We start from the raw sequence: 21,293 nt of genomic DNA, 5'->3' as shown, positions 1-21,293 counted from the left end.
AGAGGATTAACACGTGTCTCTACACAGCTGATACAGTTTTATCTTCTGGTGATAATGAACAGAAGCAATCTGCTGTGCGTTGGGCACAGTTCTAGGCTTTGCAACAGGGCAGGTGGGAGAGAGCTGTCATTGGAGCCCATGAGCCCAGAGCCACAAACTTCAGTTGTTAAAGTTACTACATTCTTAACTTATTCATACATTTAGCAAGATTAGATTATCTTTTCTAACAGGCTGCACCATGCATTGGAGTTAGTGCATCATCCTTGCTGAATTAGATACGTTGTCTCCAGCGTAACTTACAGATCACTAAAAGCCTGGAGGCAGGGATTATTTTGCTTCCAAGAATAAGCAGCAATGATATTAAAATGCGTTGCAGACAAAAAGCTAATATGATTCTATGCAAATCAAGTTTTTTTAAACATAAACCAGTATTTGTTAAGATTATTTTCTCATAGATTAACTGGTAAACTCCAAAAGAAAAACATGATGGCTTCACCTCTCAGGCGAGATGCTTAGCCTTTTAGAGCTATAAAATATAAAATGAAATAACAGCAGTTAGATCCAACGATGCTTGCTCTAACTCCAGATATTAATCACCAGGTGTCCATAGGCATGTAGATAGCAAAAAAAGTGAGAAAGCACTAGGAAACCAATACGACCAACTGACTGCCTAAGCAGCACAGGACCTAAATCTAGAAGTTTCTGCCCACAGCTCCTGCCTGCCTAGCTTTCAAAATACATTCCTGTAGCTGCATCCAAGTGAGGGCAAATCAGTCATGCTTGTAGAAGAGTTGCTCCCACAGTTAATGGTTAATAGATGTATGTAATGAAGGTGGCCGTCCTTGCAAGAGTGACCCATGCAATGAAGAGTCTAAATTCTACTTATGACACTTGCTCCTAAAGTCCGAAAATGGGATTCAGACACAAAGATTTGCACACTCTTTTTTTTTTGCCTTGTGTGGCTATTAACATGTAGCAATTAACTGAGCCGCGTTCTCGTTGATGTCGACTGTCCCCAGCAAGTGTTACTGGGTCTCACAGTTTGCACTCGACGCTGCATTCCTCAGCTGTACCAGATGTCAGTCCCTTCCTTTCGGAAGGGCTGAAAACTCATTCCAAGAGACAGAAAGTCCACAACCCTTTTTAACCTCCCCAAGTCTGTCTTGGAGTTTTTTCCTTCTCTTGTTATGAAAGGACAGAGCACTGAGGAGCCTAACCCAGTACAAGGTTATTCAAGTTATCCGCTTGCCATTAGGTATCACTGCGCAGCACTGAATTATTTATTCCAGCTTCCTAGGCAGGTGTGTGGCAAATTTCCATACAGCTTTAATGGGAATCAGATTGCCAGCTTCAAGCCCAAATTCTTCATCTGCACCACAGCATGACTGTGAAGTGTTGCTGAGCAAGGGCGGGGTGAACAGCTATGTAGCAACAGACCGCATGGTCACAGCTGGAAGAAGTATGTGGGTCTCACTTAATAAAACTTGATAGAAAATATTTGTAGCTATACAAAAATATCGGCAAAGCCGGCAACATGACACACTTCATGTAACCAACACGATTCTCTCGCTAGGATGGGCACGTACCATGTTTCGAAGCTTAATTATCAGTGGGCACTCAATTTTCAGAGCACACACGCAAAGCACCTGCTGGTAGATGCAGCTGAGGGCGGCGCAGCTCAGTGAGGACACTCCTCGCATGCGGACTTGCTCTGTTCCCATTTCCAGGTGGAAATTCAGAGTAGCACATGCCCAGGATGAGGAGATGGATCTCATCTACACATAAAGGACATACAGAAGATACAGGTGAGCCAGGACAAACCAGGTGGGACCCTCAACCCTAACGTGATCTTGTTGGAGGTACCAGAGGCTATATTCATTTGACTGAAGGTCTGTCTACACTCCAGCAGGTAACCCTGTGCCTCCTCTGTAGTCAGCAGAGCTCAGGGCACAAACACCTCATTCGAAAGTAGGTGCTGACATCTGGTCCCCTGACCATATCACACTTCACTGAGAGGACCCAGACAGTCAGGTCCAACATAGGCAGCAGAAGCCAGTTGAGATGAATCGCGCCATGGGTGAGCGATACACAAGAGCCCTTTGCAGGTGGTAGCTTCTAGACGAAAGCCAGCTTGTGTGGCCTCATCAAAGGGCTTGCCCAGGCCAGCAACCAGCAACCCGGGTGGCATGGCAGCCAGGATCTCGGTGGTACCGGTACTGCTGGATCTGGTCGAGGAGTAGGTGGTGGAGTGCTCCCTGGGTGGCGGCTCCCGGCAACACTTCCCCTGCCAAGCTGATTGCTAAACGTTTATCCTACCCGGCCCACAATTAGGAAAGTTTTGTGAAGAACTATGGGATGCACTTTCTGCAGAGCACAGTACACACCTAAATGCCCAGAGAAAAAAAAAAAAAAAAATCTAATCTCATTTCACAGGGAAAAAACAGAATGCCTTCCTTTATTCCCTGCCAATGTCAAACACGACTCAAAGCCAGATGTTAAAATAAAATGCCATGATTTTTACTGCCACTACTACTTTGTGCTGATTTGGTCAAAAATAAAAACCCCTTAAAAACAACAATAAACTGCACAGCTCTAGAACAACAAACCAAATCAGCGCAAAAGAACAAAAAGATGGTACAAACTGACAGTATCTGAATTTGTGTCTTTTAATAGATAAATGTCTGTGATTATCACAAAAGGGGTAGAGCCAGCAGTTTCACTGAAGAGTCCTTGACTGAAGGGTCCTCACTCTCTCCCTAGGCTTGCACAAACTGAATGACTGCAAGGCCGGCTTAGCTGCTTGCCTTGCCAGTAGGGCACCGAGGGATGGCTGAGAAGTGATGGTCTCAGTTGTGGATGGGGAGGGGGAGAGCTCTGCCTAGACACTAGCTGAGTTTGTGATGCCATAGCTTGAACCTGTGCCAATGGCAGGCACACCTTTATCACAGTGGAGCAGACAACAACATTCAGTACACCTGAAATCTCAGAGCTGTCTCAAATAACCAAGTCTTTAACTGAATTTAAAACACCTCTAAGGTGGCTTCTGTGGGTCCAGTTGCCCAGGGTACCATGCACCCCCAGGGGAATCAGGTACTTGGGGGCAACCTGCATCTTAATTTCTCACTTAAATGAATAAGAAAATAAAATGGAAATGGAAAGAACAAGGTAAAGTTCCATTTTGGTTATTATTTCGATGCACAACACGGAATTCAATACCTGCTGCTGTCTCATCTGGATCCATCTCCAAATGAGGTGCTTCAAACCACGATAACTACCCTTGCAAATTAACTCTGAGTTGCATATTGAAAATTGAGTGCAAAAGTGAAGTGGAAGCTCTGCAATGCCATTAAAGCTTATTCAGAAAGGGACTCGCACACATGAACAGAAACAGCAATCACTGGACAACACATGATGGTGCCAGGGGATGTGATGAGCACAGGGGCCTTGGTGAAGGGGTTTGCAGACCTAACTGGCAAGGACACACTCTGATTCTCCAGAAGAAAGTGTCATGTGTGAACTAAATAACTACTACCTGGGAAAAAGTTTCCTATCCCGCCAATTTCATTTCCATTTAACATTGCCCCTGTTCAAATCTCTACTTTCTCTTCCCGGCCCACCAACACTGTCCAACTGCTTGCAGTGGACAGCTCATCACTGGCTCCAGTCTGTTCACATTCATGATTTTTCTACCTAGTTTCATCTTCCTCCATGCAGCACTCTTCCCACTCAATATGAAAATCCACATTTGCATCTGCCTTTAATGTCTTCCTCATATACCGGCATTTCTTCAAGTCAGCTAATTTGCTAGGGCAAGTAAATAGCTCTGCGCCTTTCTCATTCCTCCCCTTTCCTCTCCCCGACCAAAAGACTTTCTGAAATCATCCACCCTTTGCTTATCCCCTAAATGAGCGCCTTCCTGCCTGTGCGTTTGAAACATAACCTGTTTCTGAGCTGGCCCCTGCACCCCAATCTCCACTGCCCTCCGACATACCAGACTGGCTGAAGCACAGGCGCTCACTTCCCCCCCATCCTCCCGGTAATCTCCATGTCCCCCTGCCGAAAGCACAGCACTTGTGAAAATCCAAACCTAGAAACATGGGCCTAAAGCAGTTTTTTCAACCCTTCCATGCCAGAAAAGACCAATATTCTCAAATTATCGTTAACCTTCTTATACCCTTTTTACAGTGTTCAGACTTCACTTCAAGTCTTTGTCAAACCAGTCTTTTTAAGACAACCTGTGATGGGCACTCACCTTGTTAACCACTGTAGGAAGTCTTGGCTTGGAGATGGCAAAGCTCTTCAAGACCAGTATGGACAAAATCACCCTTGCTGAAAAACTGACAAGTTCAAAACAAAAGCCATTTTAGAATAAAACTTGGTTGGTTTTTTTTTTGGTCATCTGCTATTTGTGATGGATTAGAAAAGGCCCTGTTATTCCTGTATATATCGCCCTTCAGAGACAAACAGGAGTCAGGGCTGAAAAGACCACAAGACAGCAGAAGACCAAGGTATCTATCTTCATAAGGTGGATACAAGAAATGCGGGATGCAGTACTTGTCAGAGGTTTCTTGTCCCGTGGGATGGGAGCAGACAACTCCTCTGCCCAGTGCCCCTCGTAGGCTGCTTGCCATCAGCACACTCCACCTCTTCACAAACCACCCTCTTTTATAAACTGCCTGACCTGAGCCCGCTTTTAACACTTGGGGAAACCCATCTTTTTATCCCATCAGTTGTTGGCACTTGTTCTTTAGGAAAGTGAGCTCTCTTCAGTTCTGCTGGCCCCAGCCCTCCCCTGGCTTTCCCACCTTCACTCTTTCCCCTGCTCATATTTAAGAGCCTTTTCCCCAAGTGCCACAGCGGCTCATTCCTCGATGAGCACAGGCACCTTCTCCAGCAGGAGCCCGGCTGCTGTCGCAGCCTGCTTCCCCCCCACGCTCGCTGCCCATGGGAAAGTGCTGAGTACAGCTGGATTTCCAAAAGCAATGGTAAATTGCGCTGAGAAACAGCATAGCCTAGCAGCACCTTCCAGCACTCACAACGAAAAACAATACAGAAATTGGTGAGGTTTAAAAGATTTAAAAAAAAATAATACATTTCTCTGTATAAGGCTCCCAATGACTCTCAGGAGATGGGTCCTGGCTTTTTTTGCCGTGCTGAGCGATAGAGATGGAGAAAAGTATGAGTAGTCATCTCAGGGCACAGCACAGAAGAGGCAGTTATGATCTTGAGATGAGGAGACTTCATTCAAAGGGACAAATAAAGTAATGAATTAAGGTATCCTGGTGGCAAAAGGGCTATTACACGGGAAATAAACAACTTTAATGAGGTTGTAACCCTAGATTTATAGTCTCATCTCCATGCACAGGACTTCAGGTGTGTAACTCCATTAGCACTAATGGGACGTGCACAATTAAAGCCCCGCACACCAAGATGAGACTGCTGCTATTAAAATCAGCCACGAACAAGCTTCAGAGAGGTTCTCCCGTTTAGCTCAGCAGAGCGCTCCAAGAGAGAGATGCTCATTTGCTGCTGATCTGATCACTTTGCAGGGTGGTCAAGTATGAGCACTTGCTGTGAATTCTCTGTACGATGGATATGAGCATGTGGATAGTCTGTCTTTTTTGGGTTAGATGTTACTCCTGCCCCTGCACATTTCCTGGGACATCAGCTCTCCTCTGCCGGGAACAGGCTCCTACTCTCCAGGCATGGTCAGTAAAACTCTTGACTTCAGTCACCGCCACCTCTCGCTTTCAAACTGGGGAGGAGGAGGCACAGACTTCCCGCCCCAGACATACCAAAACCTCTCGCCTCCCCCTCTACTCCCTGGCACGTTGTGAGGAACGAAGCACAGGCTGAGCAGAGTGGCTCAGCTCACAGATACGGCCTGTTTTGCCTGCAGGGATCTCAGACTGAAGGCTGTCTATACTATGCACGGCAAAGCAGCGCGAAAATACTCCAGCTAGTTGGGATATCGCAGCGGTCCAGCGAGGTGAATTATCTCAGGCAAAGATTCATCCCACTGAACTACTTTCTCCTAAAGCCAGCTCTGGTCTGGCCCATGCTCTGGCATGGCAGGATTTAGCTCTGAAAAAAACCTCTGGGAACTCAAAACCAACATGAAACAGCATTGAAGATACTCTAGACTTTCACGGGGACAAAAAAATTGCCTAGCACATACAAAATACAGCACAAAATAGCTCAGTATTTTAAATCTGTAAATGTCTCGCCTGTATTTAGGAGCACAGCATATATTACTATGCCCGAATGGCAATATGCCAGCTGAGACCCTGGGATGCTGCTTGTTTACCTGCTATTTAATAGTGGCACCAGGCAACGATCACCAGTTGAAAAGGGCAGCAGTTTATATTATCAGGTTTTTTAGCAAGCAATGCAGACAATATTCTTGGAACAGCTTTCTTGCCAGTGAGTGGTAAAAGCTATTTAAATCTGAATAACGCCACAGCATATCTGAGGGTGATGGAATAAGGTGCAGAGGCTGCAAGCAGAACTACGATGATAAAACATTAAATACCAATATGACTTTAGATATTATATTATGCTCTCCCGAGAATTATAATTCTTCAGATATATGAAACATTCAGAAAAATGGAATTGAACCCTTCATCACACAATTTTTTCTACAATATCAAAAATGTAATTTTACCAGAAGCCATGGGGACTCCTATGTTCTTAATATACTTACAGATTTTTACAAGCTAACATTAAAACTGACTGAAATGCCATACACATTCTTGTTCACACTCAAGTCTGGTCTGAAAGCTATTAACTTTATTTTTGCACTGTAATGTCCATATTCTTGTATTCTTAATATTCACAGATTTCAACAGTACAAAATTCTGACATCATTCCTGAAAAGTCCATGTTCACACAGAATCCAACAGTTTTACCATCAGCTTTAGTGGCAGCAGGCTTAAGCCCAGAAGTCTTAAATCTGATAGACATTAAAGATGGAGAAAATTTACTGGATAATCTAATTTAGCTAGCACAAGAACATTCTCTACAAGGCCAAGGTTATTAATGGCAGCACAAGTAGCCGCATTTATGCGGAGGCTACTTAACATTTTCCATTGTAATACTCTGCTTCAGGATAATTTTGAACAATTCAGGCTAAACATTCCTGATGTTAGCTGTCTGACTAATAGGATCTTTTTTGGGAAGCTTTTGCTCAAGGGATTCAGCTATTTCCAAGACTGAGGTTACAGAAAAGAAAAAAAAAAAAAAAAGGAGAAAAACTACAGTTTCACATGAAAAGCTCTGGTGCTTCCATAAAGTAAAAAAAGAGTTTTGATCATCACCCTGCTCAAAATTCGAAGAATGACCAAGGAGCAAGGCTGAAAAAGAGCAGAGAGTATAGCTGAAAATAAATAATGTGATGAGCTAATTACAGAATTAAGAGACGTATGAAATGAAAAGCAAGTGCTAGGAAGAGGCTAGGCAGAACAACCTTGTCTGGCTGGTAGGGTTACAAGGCTAGGAGTGTTCACCACATCTACGCATTTTGGCCTCAACACTGCTTTGCTGTTTGGCAAGTAGCAAAGAAACCCATTAACACCTCTCTGCGTCAGGTACATATAGCAGGTAATTGCATTGTGCTGCTGCTTTCCACTCTCTTAGCTCTGAGAGAAGATAACTGTGCTTCCCGGCATGGCAGTCTACACAGATTCATATTATAAAAAACTGCTTTACTAAACTTTGGAAATCTGAGCCCTCAAGAGACAGGAAAAACTTGAACTGTCAGTGCAATCTTCATCCAGTTACTCAGCACACAACCTTTTAATGGCCTAATCATGTACTATTTTCTCTGTAAGATGTAATAATCAGGGAATTGTACTTAGATTCTCCAAATGATATCAAGGACCTGCTGAGCATGGGCTGGATTGAGCACATGAAGCACTTTAAATGCATATGACAGACACAGCATCTCTTTTAAGGAGCTTACACTCTGAAAATACAAAAGAGAGAGAATCGCTGCTTATTGCACTGGAGGAGTGAAGTGCGGGGACCCAAGGACCTGCTCAGGGTGTTTATCCAGATCTAGTGAATCCAGGTTTAGACACAGGATTCCCTGCTGCGCTCATGTCTACATTGCCAGGCTGTTGTGAATGACAATGCAGCTCGTTTCCTGTCAAGAAGAGCTGCCATTTACATAGGGAAATTATTCACCTATGTCTACCAGCATCACTACTTACACTCTAGTAACAGGAGTGGCAAGTTCACAGCTATTGCCTCAGTGGCAGGCAGAGATGGTGACAAGGAAAGCTCATGGCTAGTGGTTCACAAGACAGGGACAAGCTTCTCTCCAGGCATGGTGGTTTCCTCCTTTGGGACTGCTCAGCCCATAGCCCAAGTCCCCTTTCGCCTCCTTCGATGAGGAAAGCTCTCCTACATTATGTAGGAGAAAAGCAAAGCTTCAGTTGTCCCAAGAGAGGAAGCAGCAGCCGCCTACGAAGAGGATGAGAAATTTCAGATAGATGTCCGATTTGTATGACTTTAGTCATTTACTAAGATAGCGGAAAAATACCGTAAATATACAAAAGAAGTTTCTTCTAATAATGTTGCGATCTAATGAAAATTCTTATGACTTAAGAAATATTCAGACCAACAAATGCTATAGGATTTGACTTTTATGCCAGCACGTGTAATATTTGCAGACAGCCACAATCCAGTCACTTCGTGACCATGTAACTGGTTTAGTGCTCAATTCAGAAGCCTCTTTTCTTCTCATAGATCACCTTATTTCCCTTCTACAGATACATAAAATTAAAATGTCTGGGTATCTTTCCCAAGTAGAAAATTTTCCTTTGAGAGTGGGGATTCATTAAATATTCATTGAAGTTTTATGAAAATTAATTAGCAAATGGGAGAGTTACTCGTTTCCAAGTAGCTTGTTCAACCGCGATCTGTTACTCACCGCAGGACGGATGCTGGTGGTCCACACGAACCTAGATCTGCACAGCTGCCTCTTCACCCCCCCCCCCCCCCCCCCCCACCCAAAACTACTATACCGATATCAACAGCTGTGTGTAAGTAAAGGGTTATTTCGAGCTTTTCTAAGCATAACTTTATGCTTTATGCAGTTGTGCTGTCTCTTAACTCCACTCTGGTAACTTCTAAACCCATTGGCCAGGTTCAATGAGGCGACAGATCGGTGGGCTGAGCCGCTGAGAGCAGACCTGCGCGACGCGCAGCCCAAGAGGGGCTGGGAGCAGGCGGCAACGGCGAGGCGTTCGCCTGGCCTGCCAGGAGCCAGGCAGCCGAGGTAGAGCGCTGGGCCAGCGCACGCTCAGGAGGGGAGTCAGGAAGTCCTGGGGGGAGCTGGAGATACGAGGCGGCAGTTGTGTGTGGGAGCCATTGTGAACAGCTATTTGTGGTTGAACTAAAAAGACCAAAAAGCCGCAAGAAACCAAGTCCGTGAGTGTTTGTGCTCACATACATAACTGTAGAAAGTGCTCTTCTATAAACCAGAAGTCCCGTCCCCCCGTCTCCCCCCGGACTGAAAGCCTAATTGTGATAGAAACCTAAATAGTCTTAGAACGTGACTTCAGGAATCATGTTAAAAATTATTAAATCAACTATGACCTTGTAGTCCATGTAAACAAGTTGTTAACATTGTTGAAGCTCGCAATTGCTAATCCTTTTGGAACTAGTTTTTTCATAGCTAGTAACAATGGATTTGCCTGACTACTGTGTTATGTTAAATGTTACAGCAATTAATATGACCACGCTTTTTGCTCAAGGTAAGCTAAAAAAAAAAAATAAATCAGTGTGAAAGGCACACATTTGGTCCAAAGCAGAACTGCTCAAGTGTTACAATCTGTTGTTAAGACAGACCAGCCTTATTCATCATATTGTTTACTTCTTCTCCTAAAATATATAAATTGGTCATCATTAGACTTCACTTTCAGGCATATTTATTACCACAGCTTGAAACAGGCAAGCCTGCTGCCACTGGTGCATTCCTGTTATATGTTTTCCTGCCTTAGATGCAATCTGCAAGCCAATAATTAAATTTACTAATGTTAAAGAAGCCAAGTGAAAGATTTGGGAACATAAAAATTAAGCAATTCTGTGACAGACAAAACCTACTTTAAATCCTTCAGTGATTTGTTTTCAAGTGTCAGGATATGCAAGCAAGCAAACACTACATGTGGGATGAAACCCCTGAATCCTTCAATCAGCTTTATAACCTGCTGGGTATGACTCCCACTCCATCAGTTTTACCGAGAAATAAAAGGTGAAATCACACACTGAATGATGAAAACAGGATGCTTTTTTCATTTAAGACTAAACTTGCGTTGCTCAAATCCAGAAAAAAAAGAAAAAAAAAAAGATCAAAAGCTTGATGTATCGTACGATATTTAAGGAACACCACCCTCAGTAATGGTGACAGATTAATAAATCAGTCATTTAAACCAGAGTGGAAATCCTCGTTGCACACATTCTTCTCATCTTATAAAGCTTTTGAAGTCTTTAGCTGTGCTTCTGCTGGATAAATACATTGCTACCCTTCCTTGCTTATTTTACTGACAACCTAATGCCTTTTAATATCATTGTAAAATGGATCTGGCCATTTTTCCTCCCATATAAATGTTTGCTTTAATTGAAATAAGACATTAACTTTTCTCCCACTAAGGAGCCTTTTGCCAAAGCTGGTTTTTTTTTTTTTTTTTTTTTAGAAGACATCCTCTGCAGCTCTGTGTAATTTGCTACTGCTCAGCATATGATGAGTTGTGTCAACAGCAATCTGGTCTGTCAATTAAAAGATCAAAAAATAAAACACAGGCCCAACTTTGTGTAAACCTCTTTCCAGTTGTAAAGTTGGTATGAAAAGCTTTTGAATCGCTCCCTCTGGACTAGTCCCAGGGAGCAGCACCACTGTCTCCCGAGCAGTGCCCATGCATTCAGTCCCCTGCAGCTGAAGACCAGGGGCATGAGAAAGTTGAACTCGGGGCCATACCTGTCACCTGAGCAACCGAAACTTCCACCATGAATTTGATGTTCAGCTCACAAAATTTAAAACATCTTTCCAGTTGCAGACAAAGTTTTCCAGAGGAATTAATGGAAAAGTAAAGCACATAATGACAGAAGGCACTGGATTTAGAGCAGCATGCTTTTTTTGCTTAAAAATCAACAAGCTGTGGGCGAAACTTGAAGAAAATTAAAAGGAAGTATAAAATCCAGGGGAAGAAAATGCACAGGCATGGAAAATCATGAGGGACCTATCTTTCACCCCAGGGCTGGCAAACTGGATGAGAAGCAGTTCTACAGAGAGCACTTCCATTCCTCTTACTGCACACATTGCACGTATTTCAGCTGGTGATACTATTTGCATCACCAGCTCCTAACAATTTCTTAACAGAGCACCAGGAGTCCTTTGACTATCAAGTGAGAACCATTAAATAGTGCTTGCTTCTTTAAGATGTCTCAGATTGTCACCAGTGATTTGTCGTAGCAGAGATTCATCAGAAGGCAAAAAATCAGGCAATACTGACCAACAGGAAGATTAATGAATGACACTGTGCTCAGAAATTCGCAAAGCATAAAGAGCATAAACACAAAGACATCAGATGTTCTTTACAAGTGTTATTGGTTGCCACTGCCAATCCCACCCAACGTCTGTCTTAGCACCAAACAGGACATCTGCAACCTCACCCAGACCTTCTGTACTCTGTGCAGTTCACATCTGCACAAGCACTATCCATTCTTACCTGGCAGTACCTTATACTCACGCTGATCAGCTCTGCGCAGAAGTCCAAACTTTGACAGGACGCAGAGGACTAGAAATTCAGCCTCTAAAATGTTTAAGTATTTGGGGGAACATCGTGTGGAGCTGAGAAGAAAAAGGACACGATAACCTGTGTAGAAGGGGAGATAGCACCCCAGGTTTCCTCCATGTGGGCAGTCAGCGGCAGAATGCTTACAGTTTAGATTGAGTTTGGTCCAACTTTGAGAACACCGAAAGCAGGATGGAAATAGCGCATCATATCTTGATGGCGAGATAAGGGCACACCAAGTGTGTTTGGATTACAGAAAAGCTCTCCCATTTAGTTTCATTTTCCTTAAATATCAACGTTAAGGATTAGTCTCTGACAACAACTGTGGCAGTTAACCATATCTGAGGAATTAGACTTATTTTTTTAGTTAAGCAAGTAGATGATCTAAAGTTTAGGATCCTTTCCTATTGCCTGTCCTGAAGATAACCTCAGGTGTCAGTACATCCAGACACATTTCAGACTGTTAGAAAGGCTCAGAGATGAACCTATTCCACTTTGCGTTCTGACCAAGCAGGAGCATGCACCGTCCATTACTGTGACTCCTCAGTGAGAGCGCTACCTCGAACTACAGGAGCACTAACTTTCTAACTATTTATGCAACACCAAGCTGCAACCACCCCACCTTACACCAGCAAAGCCCTTATGTTTTGTCTACACATGAAAAGGGAGTAGGCACAGAGTACCACAACCTCCCGTAAATAGGCAGTCATGGCGCTATAATCGTAGCACTAGCTTGGTCAAGGGAGATGGCACTTCACATCCCACATCGGCTCAAATTAGTAGTACAATTAGAGCATTTCACAAGTAGCAGTGGAACAGGGGCAGTAAATGTCACAGCAAAATTGGAGCTATACTGGTGGAAAATCCAAGTATCGACCAACTAGAAGAAATATTGGTTTTCTTCAGCGTCAAAACTAAAATAATCGTCCCCTTTTTCTCCTTTCAATCCTCACTTTTGAAAGACTTGCACAACAGTGCTTAGCAGACTTGCCTGTAAGACTCATGCCAGTTAGAGCTGGATTCCAAAGTAACATTTTCTCTTACAAGGATTATAGTTCTGCACAAATGAAGAACAATTACAAAACAGTTATCTCAACACAGACCTGCATGGTTAGGAGCGTGACAAGAGAGACAACGGCTAGATGTGGCCTATGTATATACCTGATGACTGCAGGGAAGGTTTTCCCTTAGGCGCACATTTGGTCTCCTGTGTGCATATGCGTTACCTGTGGACACATGATGGAGATGGAACCGCAGGGCAGAGGCCTTGCTTGCCTCTGCAATGACAATAGGCTCACTTATCAAAAAGAAGTTCTAACTTCTGATTTTTAAAGCCTCTAATACCACTACTTTTTTATTAGTATACAGAAAAGCCTTTCACGGCCAAGGAAAGAGAAAAAATAGGTAGTAGAAAAATAATTAGAAATGGAAAGGACATTTCTTCTGGTGAATGAGCTGCCAGCTCACTCACATTATGAAGAGAACATGTAAAAGCGAAGTTCTAGGAATACAGAGATAGTGGGAAAGCTCACACCGAACACGGCATGGAGACACAGCCCCATCCCTTTTAATTCCTGATCTCCACAGCTGTTGATTCTCATTTATAGACCAACAGCTTCACTGACTCCACCTCCCTCGCCCAGGGAGGCTTCCTCTATTTCCACCACAACAGAAGACCAAAGTGTGATTCAGAACAGAATAGTCAAATCATCGCCAAAATCTACTTACACCTCACCTACTTTTGTATCTCATTCCCCTGAATGACTCAGATCCATACCTTTAGATGCCACAAATCTCTGAAGTCGTCCATATTTCTTCATGGACTTTAATTGACATTTAGCACATTAGATCTAGCTACATAAAATTCACTGATCTTGTGAAACTCCAGCACAGTAGAATATTACTGCCCTCTTTCTCGCATTTACATCCTCAATCTTAAAGAACTAATTCAAAACACACAGCTTGTTTTTAACCAATTCCAAGTATTTATTTTGCTAACACCTCCTTTGCAGACCTTCTAGTACGTATAAAGTTACTGCTGCTTCCCTTCTATACACAGTCACTACAGAGTCAGTCTTCTATTCTCAGTTATCCAGAAGATCGTTTTTTCTCTCTCAAATGTCTCATCTTAGTCTAATTATCTGCTCCTACTTCTGTTCCCTGGTGGTTATTATTTTGGTCCTTCAGAAAACTAGAAAATTAACACGGTTTGAATATTATTTGTATAGGAAATGAAACTCAATCATGTGGTACTGTAGCAGGATACTTAACTAATCTTTGATGTCGGAGAAGTTCACTGTATGAAAGCTAACACAAAGCTGCCCAAAGTTTCCAAGGCAAAAGATCAGACTGGTAATTTGCCAGATATGTGAGGGCTGAACAAAATTTGCATCCATATTTACATAAATAGTGCAATCACTATAGTTTAGACTGGAAAAGAATAAGCTCTTAGCCTAACCCCCAGTTTTCACACACTTTTACTTTCCAAAACATTCACTTTAGAGGCTGAAATATTCCATGCTAGGTCCATATTTAGAGGATGTTATTTATTTTAAAAGACCAAACCACAGTCCTTCAGCCATTTTAGGCTCTCAGAAATCATCACACAATGACATGCACGAAAGAACTCAAGAAAAAAAAAGAAACCTATGACAGTATCATGTGTGAGTTGCCACCTATTAAACCTTTAAATTAACATTCTTGTTAAAAAGGTAAGTAGCCCAAGTTCAGGAATAAAGGCACATCCAGATGGCAAAGTTAATGCAGAGTAGGTATGGCGTCCATTTACACCACACTAGCTGCTCCAGGTTAGCTACTTCTACAGTTTCTGTCGTGAAGACTTCAGTAGCATCACTGGATTTCAGTCTAGATGGTGGTGGCAACAAAAAATGGGAACACAGCTTAGTATGATATGGTGGGGATCAGTCTCCACATAACACTAGTTTTGTATGTTCCGAATGTGAAGCCTGTGAAATATTTGTGATATGGAAGGTCCGTCGCACCATGCTGTCCAAACAGATTAAAATAAAAATGAGCAACTGCTCCAAGTGACTAGCACATTATGGTTGTAAGTTCTCAACCAAAACTGGGAAATCATAAATTTCTTCAGTAAAGTCAGCTATACTGAACATTTGTCATAATCTGTTATTTCAGATTCCAAGTTAAATAAAACCTGTATTATTTACTATGACTAAACATGAATAACTGCCAAACATTTAGAAAACCTGAGTGACCACAGAAAATTCCAGTCCAATAGGGCCAACAAATAAGGAAATACTAAAATATCATTAAAATTTGCCTTTATTTTTCTTACAGGAGAATTCTACACAAACCAAGGTGACTCGGTTTTACAAGACTCTTTTCCCAACATACTAAATTTTCAAGAGGATCATGAACAGTATAAAACTGTAAATAACTTTTCCTGTTGAGGGCTACAGCAAAGTTTCCTCAGTTGTTGTAATCTTGAAGAGCCTGAGCCATGAAAAGCTTGCCCAGGTTCTGTGCATTGAACTCCTTAATATTCTGGCAGTAGGTATTAATTTGACCTGTCAGTAGGAAAGAAGAGTAAACCCTTGTCAGTTTTGAAATTCAGAAAGACATCCTGGAACATCATTTTTAAAAAGCCAAATGTGCATGAATCATTCAGGATTTATACAGAGGAGCAAGCAAAACAGTTCAACTACTCTGCACTTAGGAGTTTTACATTTTCAGTATTCCCAAATAGGTTTGGGAAGAAGAAACTAAATTAGCAGAATAGGTAAACTGGTATGCTCAAAAAAACTTCAATTTTCCTACAATTCTATTATGTACAATTTCTGAAAAGACATAGGACAATAAAAAGAATAAACAATTCTTGCTGCTGTATTGGAAGCTTAATCACATTAATTGTTCAATTTAGTTGCTCTAAAAATACTACAAGACTGAATTTCAGTTCTGTTCTTATGCATCTGCTGTCCCTATTAAAATATTTGTAACAAATATTTTTCAGTAGCAGATTGAAAATTGTGGTACTCCTGTTTGACATTTTGCTAGCCTTTTTTTCCACCTAATGTTTCACTTTATTAGCTATTTCAAAAATCATCAGGGTATGAAGACTTGTCCGTGCTTTACAAATCAAACGTGCCCATCAAAACATTTTTATACACGTACTGCTACAAGTTATTTCCCTTGTTAGCTAGGAATAGCAAAACACGAAGCCAGTTTAATCAAAATTAAAACTGTTTAGAAGGCCAATAAACTCTCAATTTAATGCTCTATTTGAAAAGTTTTTAAATACCTCAGAGACAAAAGAGCTAAGTTTTATTCTTTATCCACAAACTTCACTTCATCTAAGTTGAAGTGGAGGCTTTCAATTCTTCCCCTGACTATGGTGAAAGAAGAAACGAAGGGAGTGCTTTGGCTGAAAACTTTTTTTGTAAGTATAATAGTTTTCAATTCCTCCTCTTGTAAGAGATGATTCATCCTAAGCTATCACTTTCATAAACCACACGTGTACACAGATATACACTTCTGTTGCATTTTTAAGCTATGCTAAAGCTGAATGTTTAAATACTTTAACACTGCTAGGATTCACTAACTGGTAAAAACTATCAAAACAATAGTTTTTGAAAGACACTGGAAAGAATAATAAATCAAGAGCATTATTTCTTCTAAAAGCAGCACTTATTAGCAGTATGAATCAGTATTAATATTAAAATAATAATCTCTTGGTCAATCCAAAATTTAAGAGTGGTAATTCAAATTCACTTTTTTTTTTTAAATGTCAAAGCACTCTTCTGTTCACTAAATTACCAGGACTTTGGTTTAATTTTCTCTCAGTACAAAACAAAGTGATAGCTAACTGATCCAAAAAGCCTGCTATAGTTAAACAATTTGCTTTCTCACGACATTTTCCAAATTTAGATTACTTAGCAGGGCATCTAGGTTTTCTGCTCTCTGTTGCCATTGTGACGTCCCAGATATTTTTACCCTTCCAGGAGGCACAGAACAGGCACTGACTTTTGTACCAAACTGTGGCCATGTACTGCAGCATACCAGTAAACTGAAGAAATTGGCGGGGTGGGACCTATACCTACGCTTTGTTCCCGTTTACATTTTCATTCACCTTGGGGTGCAGGAAGATGGGGATAGTTTCCCTAAAACTCTGGCCATAGAAATCAAATAAATTATCCCAATTCTGTGTGAAATTAAAAGTAAAATCTTCTCAACTGCTGCAACAGCCAGTTCAACACCTAGGGATGTTATCAGTAACTTAGGGCTGCAGATGACTGCTCTGCTCTGAATCAGTAGTTCCAGCCCAAACAGCTTATGCCTGCCTCTTGTCTGTACAGCCCCCTAACTTCTGGAGTTGAGGTATGAGTGCAGGGAGCAGCTTATTGACTGCAGTAGTTGCTACACCCATTCGTGCAGAAAGCCTGCTCCGTGCGGCACTTCTCCAGCTCTCCTTTAAAATCCCATTTCACCCTCTCAGAATGGAGCCAGGAAGAGGCTCTGGCTGCGGCTCCTGCCCTTCCCCATCAACCCAGGAGGCACAGATGGTCAAGCAGGAGCTAGGTAGCATGGCAAAATAAGAAACAGAGGGAGAAAGTCTCCATACATCAGATTTAAAGCCTTATGCAGCCATTGTGGCTAAACACAATGGCTTGCTTTCAAAAAATTACGTATGTTCATATCTGCATGGGTAACATGCCTCTGTTACTTACCTAGATGGTTTAAAATTCTTCTATGTGTAGAAGCTTACTTCCTAACAGAGGCATGGACTGCCTACTAGCAATAAGGTTGTTTTTATTAGCTACTTTTTTTTTTTTAATACTTCAGGCACTAGGGCTGTAGATCACAAGTTGAAACCACTGCCTTTGACCAAATGAAGGACAGTATTTGGAACACTACCAATGCCAAAATATCACACCATAGGTGTGATAATGAAAGGTAATGAAAAGTAATGAAAAATTCAGATGCTTTCTAAGGTAACAACTGCACTTTTTCCCAAGCTAACATTCATATATGAAAAGATGAGTTGAAGAGGCTGCTAGGACATTACCTGCAATAAGAAGTGACTCCATTCTTGGAGGCGGCTGTGGTGGTTTAAAAAGTTTATTGATGTCCTCCTCAGGAAGAGGGGCTTCTCCTCGGCTTTGACGCTGTATGTTTTCTTGCTGACGTCTCTGCTGGTACTGCAAATAAAGCAACAGAAACAATGCAACAGGACTTCCAAAGCAGCAAAAAGTTTTTCTTTTCAGATGCTCTTTACCTAACCAGCAAGTATGTTTTAAAAATTAGACATTTTATTTCAAATAACGCAAATGCAATTCACAGTTTATTTCAGTTCACTGGTAACAAGCGTTTCCCCGCCCCGCCAGGTTGGCACCTTAAATAAGTGAGGCACTGGAAAATTATGTGGTACTGAGGTGGTGGGGTTAATTTTTAAAATTTTTTCATAGAGATAAATACTCTATCTCATGGAAAGAATACAGTATGGTAGATAAAGGCCTCCATTTCCCCATGCAAAAAAGGAAAACAAGGTTGGAATATGTAGGTATGAGAAGCCATTACCTCAATAGTTATACAAACCAGAAATACTCAATTTTGTGCAAGTTAAAGGTCAAAACAATATTAATGTGAAAGGGGAAGAGAACTTCATTAAACAAGGTATTTTAAGCCAAAAAATATTAATTCTAAACTGAGAACAAAGTGGTGCTGAAACAAAGCATAATGGTTCATTTCTCCATTCCAGTTATTTAGGTACTCTGCCACTTTGATGCCATTTCTTTGTGGGTTACCAGAGGATATACCAGAGTAGCAGTCTGTAGAAATTATTCTGCTATAAAAAAACGCCACAAAAACACAAAAAAACAGATTTGTTTTCAGCGCTTGCCTTTGCCATGTAGGTTACTCAAACTTTATAAAAATTAAGGCAGACCACTTCTTCAGCTATTGGATAAATATTTGTTCTTGCAGAAGTACATACATTCAAAACCACGTATGTGAGATTTCATACTGTATGTCACAGCCAGAAATTAGTTGTAAGGTTTGTCTATCGAAGCCTTCATATTCAACACACACACACACACACACAAAAATCTTTAAAATAAACAGGCCAAAGAGTAGAGGGCGTTTTCTCTCACTTACTTAAATGTATCTGTGCATAAGGGTCTGAAAACAGTTCATACTTGGTGCCGTACTCAAATGAAGTAATTTTTTTTCCAGTAGTAGTGACAAATACATGGTTTTGGACAAAGTTAAAAATAAAATCTTAAATGCCCATATTTGTATGTGAATTGCATGTAGTTTCTTCTTTCTTCGCATTACCCCATTCATTTCTCAGCAGTCTGCCTATTATTCTCTATTGAAACGGCTTGCTCTTAATCACAATTGCTCCATTTTAAAAATGAAGTTAAGACCACTAACTATGCTGTAATGAGCCACTACTAAAGCAGCTATAGTCAGTAAAGAAATGAAGTGAGACACCATGGAACCTGCTTTGCTCTGCTTTTCAAAATAGATAGATCCCCTTGCTATTAACAAAAACCTTTGAAGTCGATGCCATCTTTCTATTCAAATTAGGCAGCAAAGGCAAATAAATTTTCTGAAGATAACATGCATGAAGTTTCTACGTCCTCAGGAATTACAAAGCCAGGAGAGACCACTGATTGTGTGCTGCTTCCCTAAAGCACTCCTTGTTCAAGCTACACTTCACTTAAGTGAAAAAAGCCAATTTTTACTTTAAAATAGTCAGTGATGAAGCATTTCACATGAACCACAGGTGCTCTTTTTAATAATTAGCTACTTTGTGTAGCAATATCTGCAATATTTTATCTTTAAAGTGGCCTGGCCCATTTTCAGTTGGCTGATACTGAATCTTGTCATATCTCTGTCTGCTAGATTAAAGAGTTCAAATTTATTTTTCACGCAGGTACTTCTTGAGTAAGCAAGTCACTTGTTAACTTAATTTATCATGTGAAGTGAATTGCGTTCACTAAGACCTGCTTTCCAGGCTTTTAAATCATTCTCAGAGTGCTTTTTTCCAATTTACCAGCATTCTTCTATAATTAGACACAGCATTGCTTTATCAAATGCAGCAACAGCAAATCAAGTAATACCATCTCCAAATCACAGAGTGGTTGAGGTTGGAAGGGACCTCTGGAGGTCACCTTGTCCAACCCCTCTGCTCAAGCAGGGCCACCTAGAGCCAGACTCTATACTTAGTATTCTCTAATCAGACTATTTTGGATTTTGAAGAGGCCCTTTGGCATCAGAAATTAAAAGTCAGTATCACCTGATCAGTATTACTATCTACTGATACAAAACATGACTAAAACGTCATTTCCAATCAGAGAACAGCCCGCTGTCTTTTAAATACAGACTATGTTTCTTTATTTCTAGATGCATGACTACATGTGATGATGCTAAAACACGGTTTGTTTTGGAACAATTCACTTGTACTTTCAGCTCTTTCATTTCATTTACTAAACCTCTAATCCCCGTGCCCACAGCATATTTATCAATGATACTGGTTTATCATAAATCACTAACAAACATGTAAAATAGCAAAGAAAGACCAATCCACACTACATGTCAGCAAAAGTGAATCCATTTGATAATTTCCCACTGACTAGCACATTTTATAAATCTACTTAATGGGTATGTTTCTGTACGAATTCTATCTTGCTTAGATCCAAATTCATCTGTCTTAGAAAACACCACCCAAACCATATTTTGTGGGAAAAAAAATCCTCCCATTCAGGTTTTCCATGTTACCAACCTGGTGTTTCTGCTGCTGCTGTTTGCTTACATTCCTCAGGTAGGTATTGTATTTAACAATGTCTTGGCTCATCTCATCGACTCTGTCCATCAGCAGCTGCAGACTCTTCCCTAGATGATTACTGAAATACAAGAAACATTCATGAAAGATTGAATTTATTAAAAAGAAAGATTTAAAACTTAAAATTAATTTCAAGTTACTTGACCAGCATTTCTGCACTAATGGCACAGTCTGCAGATTTTTAAGTTCCTGGTTATCTTTGTTCATATATTTATTTGATAATACTTTACATGGCATCCCCTCCTCTAGCACCTTTGCCACATTGCAAATACCATATTTAAGTGTTTTGGTCTTTGCAGAGAACCTCATAGTTATGAGAAAATTGTCTGGACGGCCGGGCCCAAAGAGTTGTGGTGAATGGAGTTCAATCCAGTTGGCAGCCGGGCATGAGCGGTGTTCCCCAGGGCTCAGTACTGGGGCCAGTTCTGTTTAAGATCTTTATCAATGATCTGGATGAGGGGATCGAGTGCACCCTCAGTCAGTTTGCAGGCAACGCCAAGTTGGGCGGCAGTGTTGATCTGCTTGTGGGTAGGAAGGCTCCGCAGAGGGACCTGGACAGGCTGGATCGATGGGCCCAGGCCAACTGTATGAGATTCAACAAGTCAAGTGCCGGGTCCTGCACTTGGGTCACAACAACCCCATGCAGCGCTACAGGCTTGGGGAAGAGTGGCTGGAAA

At 41.3% G+C, this 21,293-nt stretch overlaps 1 protein-coding gene across 1 annotated transcript in view; it reads right to left on the bottom strand.

The window, feature by feature from the left end:
* Positions 1 to 15,077: 15,077 nt before the first annotated feature.
* The window catches only part of EIF3H (eukaryotic translation initiation factor 3, subunit H), a 93,111-nt gene continuing 86,895 nt past the window's right edge, over positions 15,078 to 21,293 (bottom strand). The window contains exons 7-9 of the mRNA XM_009321694.1: positions 20,557 to 20,677; positions 17,836 to 17,968; positions 15,078 to 15,340 (exon numbers count right to left, since the gene is read on the bottom strand). Of these exons, the coding sequence (XP_009319969.1) occupies positions 15,243 to 15,340; positions 17,836 to 17,968; positions 20,557 to 20,677 (352 nt within the window). The 3' untranslated portion in view covers positions 15,078 to 15,242. The remainder of the gene's footprint in view (positions 15,341 to 17,835; positions 17,969 to 20,556; positions 20,678 to 21,293) is intronic.

Source organism: Pygoscelis adeliae, unplaced genomic scaffold (genome assembly GCF_000699105.1).
Source record: "Pygoscelis adeliae isolate BGI_AS28 unplaced genomic scaffold, ASM69910v1 Scaffold111, whole genome shotgun sequence".
In the NCBI taxonomy this organism is placed as follows: Eukaryota; Metazoa; Chordata; class Aves; order Sphenisciformes; family Spheniscidae; genus Pygoscelis; species Pygoscelis adeliae.
The sequence above is the reverse complement of the archived record's forward strand: the minus strand, read 5'-3'. Positions and strand labels throughout refer to the sequence as shown.